At 30.1% G+C, this 4,648-nt stretch overlaps 1 protein-coding gene across 1 annotated transcript; it reads left to right on the top strand.

Annotated features, from left to right (window-relative positions):
- Positions 1-3,961: 3,961 nt before the first annotated feature.
- On the top strand, positions 3,962-4,312 carry LOC129975360 (ER membrane protein complex subunit 6-like). The gene has a single exon (XM_056088423.1). It carries the CDS (start codon positions 3,962-3,964, stop codon positions 4,310-4,312), a length of 351 nt encoding a protein of 116 aa, XP_055944398.1.
- The last annotated feature ends 336 nt before the right edge of the window (positions 4,313-4,648 follow it).

Here is a 4,648-nt window from a genome sequence, read left to right on the forward strand (position 1 = left end):
AAATATCTATATACCGTTCACTATGTCATGTAAGGTATTTGCAGGCTTATCCAAGGATCACAATTTTATATGGAGGATGAGAAGTGAGGTTTTGTTGGAAACTATTCGAGAAAATTTTGGGAACTACTCCCTCAGGTTTTTCTAAACTGAAATAAAATAAATATCTTTAAAAAAAAAGCATGCTATTGCAAAACTGTTTGAGAGGAATTAAACTAGGATTCCTGGTTCTTAAAATAAATTATATGTATAATTTTCCTTCTCCTTTCTTTTAATTAATTAATTTATTATTTATTTTTGCTTTCTTTTATGCAAAGTGAATATATTGTAATTACTAAGAAATCTGAACATTAAATGGTGACGAATCTCCATGTCACAGAGCCTCCAGATTAAAAAAAAAAAAAATCATTTTTAGGAATTATGTTTTTCAGTCTGTGAACATGATAACTCAAAAACACATTTAGCTAGACGGATCACGGTAAAATCCTAGATGGGCCCACCTCTTGGCCAGTTATTTGAAATCTCGCCAAGTTGACTGCTAATTGAATATTTGTTATTATTATTACTTTTCAATTAAAAAACGATACTTGAAGGCCAGAAATAATAATAAATATAATAAATAAATAATAATGAAATAAAATAAATATAAAAAATGAAATAAAAAAATAAATAAAATTAAATTAATATAATATAAAATAAATTGAAAATAAATATAAAAAAAACGTCTAGGTTGCCACATTGGCGACGTTATCGCAACTCGTTTGGCGAGAATTCAAAAAGACGCCAAGAGGTGGGCTGTGCTAGGTTCCACCCCGGATCACATTTGCTTATATGGTTTTTAATCCAAAAATAGTAGATTTCCATCAAATTTGGAGCGCAGTCTATTCAGAGAAAATCTATTTGTCTGTAATTTTATAATCTGTCTGTATCCAGATGTAAGTTAACATATTAACTACGAAACGTGGAGAGTTAGATGAATGAAATTTGCTGCATAGATTTAACATTTATAGTGTAGATATTATCAAATTTTGCCTCAATTTCACCAATGGTTTCATCGTCTGTTGATTTGTGAATTCAATGCATGTAACTGTAACTCAGCATTCCGGTAATAAAATTTGGTACGTAATATTAATACTACAATCTTAGTTATGTGACAAATTTTGGTTTTAATTTGTCATAAATCTGTCATGTCCATAAAAAAGACATCTAAAATATGCATTCAGTTTTCTGGTGTTTTTTGCTGGTATTAACCTCATCCCAGCGATTAATCGTCTAAACAAAATCGAGAAATTTCACACTCTAATAAGATATTTCTTTACTATTATTCGCCAGTGGTATTTGATTAATAATACACATTTATTAAAAAGTATTCGAGGAATTTTGGGGTGGCAGACCACTCCCTCTGGTTTACCTAAATATTTCTTCCATAAATCTCATTTTACTATTTTCATTCTATCAAAGTACAATTTGACTGGACTAGTCAACTTGTTCTAAATAAGAAACAGAATGATTCTACAATTATAATGAACAATTTGGTTACACCAGAACACAGAAAAGGTATTCTCAAACTGGGAACTACGAATAAATTCTTGGTGCTCCACAACAATATCTTTAATGTACTTTCCATAATGTGTAAAAGTAGGAAATGGGTTACAATTCTATGTTACACCACATAGCAGAAATATTTAATAATTTTTTTCTTCACTAGAGTTCCTTTTAAATTCATAAAACTCTTTTTTGGAAAGAGCGTATGCTATTCGTCTCTGGAAAATTTAATGAATGAAGTGGGATTTTTTAAACGGGTCTAAGTTAAATTAATTCGATTAGTTTCTTAATAATCTACAATAGTTTTATGCAAAGAAACAATAAAGTCTCTTGTATCATTCATAATATATTATTTCATTCCAAAAATTAAAAAAAAAATGATTAGAATCCTTACTTACCATGTTTTTATTCATTTTCCCAGCCCATCTGTGAATGGGTTGAAGAGTGAGCGGACCGGTTATTCTTGGAATTATCGTATCATTGAATCGCGTACCACTGAAAGTGAATCTATCACAGGAAAGTGTTAATAATTGTGAACTCACCGTTCCGCTTGACTTTTCGATATTCGCATTTGACAATGCGTTATCCCATGAAGATCATTTCTAATTGCCAGTGACATGACTCTCTAATGGCATACATTCCTTTCACTCTCCAGGCTCCATCTATTGGCACAATATAGAACTAAAGTCAACATCTTAAAGAATTGACTTTTTCTAAAAATTCAACTTTTCAGAAAATGGTTTACTCCAATAAATAAATTAAATTAATAGTTTTGAAAAAAAATTAAATGAAAAAGTAAGCTGAAATAGATAAATTAATTCACACGTTACTTAAAATAGTAAATTAAGTATTAATTACAATTAATAAATTTTATATTTAATAATAATTAATAATTTTTAATTAATAATATGATTGAAATAACAGATATTTGGAATGAATATTAAAAATTAACAATAACAAAATTACTTGTTATTCAAAAAATTATGGATTATGCATCTTTATCCTAGGGATGACGAATATTTTCAGAGCGGTTATTACGTAACCAATATCAAAAAGTCACAAATACAAGTGATCAATACTTTTCAAAGAGGGGTGTGATTCAAATTCTTGATACGATCTTACTGACGAAATTTCGATTACAGGTTTTGGATCACGATGGAAACTAACAATCGATACGATATCACTGAAATTTGCCGGAGCGGTGACTTCACTGGAAAGTAACAATTGATACGATCTGTCCAATGGAAGCTCTCGAAAGAAATCTGTGATTGGATTGAAAAGTGAACGGACCGGTTATTGGAATTATCGTATCGTATCATTGAATTGCATATCACTGAAATTTATCGGAGCGGTGATTTCACCGAAAAGTGCGAGGCTTCACTGGAAAGTGCGAAGTCACCGCTCCACTTTACGGAAGTGACCAATATTCGTATTTGATGATGCACTATTCCATACAGATCATTTTTAATTGCTGGTGAAATGATTGACTTTGATTACATGTACTCTGTATACTACTTGCGCCATCTATTGGTAGAATATAGGACTAAAGTAAACATTTTAAAGAAATGACATATATTTTTAACTCATCTTTTCCAGAAAAGGGTTCACTCTAATAAATAAATTAAATTAATAATTTTGAGAAAAAAAATTTAAGAAGTAAGCTGAAATAGATAAATTAATTCAATCACACGTTACTTAAATTAGTAAATTAAGTATTAATTACAATTAATAAATTTTATATTTAATATTAAGTAATAATTTTTAATTAATAATATGATTGAAATAACAGATATTTGGAACGCATATTTAAAAATAACAATAGCAATATTATTTATTATTCAAAAAATCGTGGTTTAAGGTGGGTTCACACGAGGCTTTTTATTGCGCGCAATCGTTGTCTCTCTACTGTTGTCCCTCTATTGTCCCCGTGTGAACAGTTGAGACAACGTTGATGGGACAATGGCTAATAGTTGTCCCGACGGGACAACCATTTGCCATTGTCCCGTTGCAGTCACGTGATTTTCCTGAAGTAGGCGTGACCTTCTATTGCGCGCAATAATAAACCTAGTGTGAACCTACCTTTATGCATCTCTACTTTATCCATAACTAATGAACGCATATTCTTAGAGTCCTATGTATGGAATGGCCCTACGCGTGATCAATTTTCTGTTGTTTAACTATAATACTATTTAGAATGCTACTTTTTTATTCAGATTAACTCTAATGTGTAATTTATTAAACCATAAAATTAAAATATCGAATTTGTTTTAAAGAATAATATTACTCGTCAGCAGACAATTTTCTCTCAACGTGTCTTCGAACGGATTAGTAAATAAACATGCTGAAATTTTCTTTCGTATCGAAATAATTAAATTGATGCGATAAAGAGAAAATTCTATAATTATACGTTGTCTGTAGTATGTCCAAAAGTCTGAACAAAATGAAATACAGGAAAGAAAAGGGCGAGATTGTTGCTTACAGCGAAGGAGCCGTTCGTCATAATCTGGGATTGCTTGAATATTGCCGGACCTCGATGGCAGCTTTATCCGGAAGCACTGCAGGAATCTTGGGTCTAACTGGATTACTTGGATTTGCATTTTTCGTGTTTTCGGCTATTGTTTTATGGTTATTTCTCCTTGGTAAAGCCGGTGCAAAATGGGAGAAGTATTTCCGAAGCAGAACACAACTTCTAACTAGCGGATTTTTTGGTGGATTAATAACTTATATCTTATTTTGGACTTTCTTGTATGGAATGGTTCATGTATATTAAAATGTTTATTGAACCTCATTCTATTCCCGAACAACGTTCCGTATTATTGCATATTGACTGAAATTTTTTTTCAACATTCTATTTAAAATGTTCACATCATAAAAAAATGTAAATTGATCACAGAAAGTTGACTCATTTATGCTTGCTTTATATCATTGTTTTGTTATTATTATTTTATTTAAAACTTAAAAAATGATATGCTAATATGAATAAATCACAATAGTTCATCATTATTTTTATTTTATGAATTTATTATTGATTCGGCTTTTTTTTTGAGATTATCTATCTTGATATTTGGAATTTTTTTAGAAATTAAGTTTTTACAGGACAAATATT

The sequence above is a fragment of the Argiope bruennichi genome, chromosome 7 (assembly GCF_947563725.1).
Source record: "Argiope bruennichi chromosome 7, qqArgBrue1.1, whole genome shotgun sequence".
NCBI lineage: Eukaryota > Metazoa > Arthropoda > Arachnida > Araneae > Araneidae > Argiope > Argiope bruennichi.

What these genes read in the sequence shown, in the direction of transcription:
- LOC129975360 (XM_056088423.1), top strand. Translation starts at nt 3,962, where the DNA reads ATGTCCAAAAGTCTGAACAAAATGAAATACAGGAAAGAAAAGGGCGAG.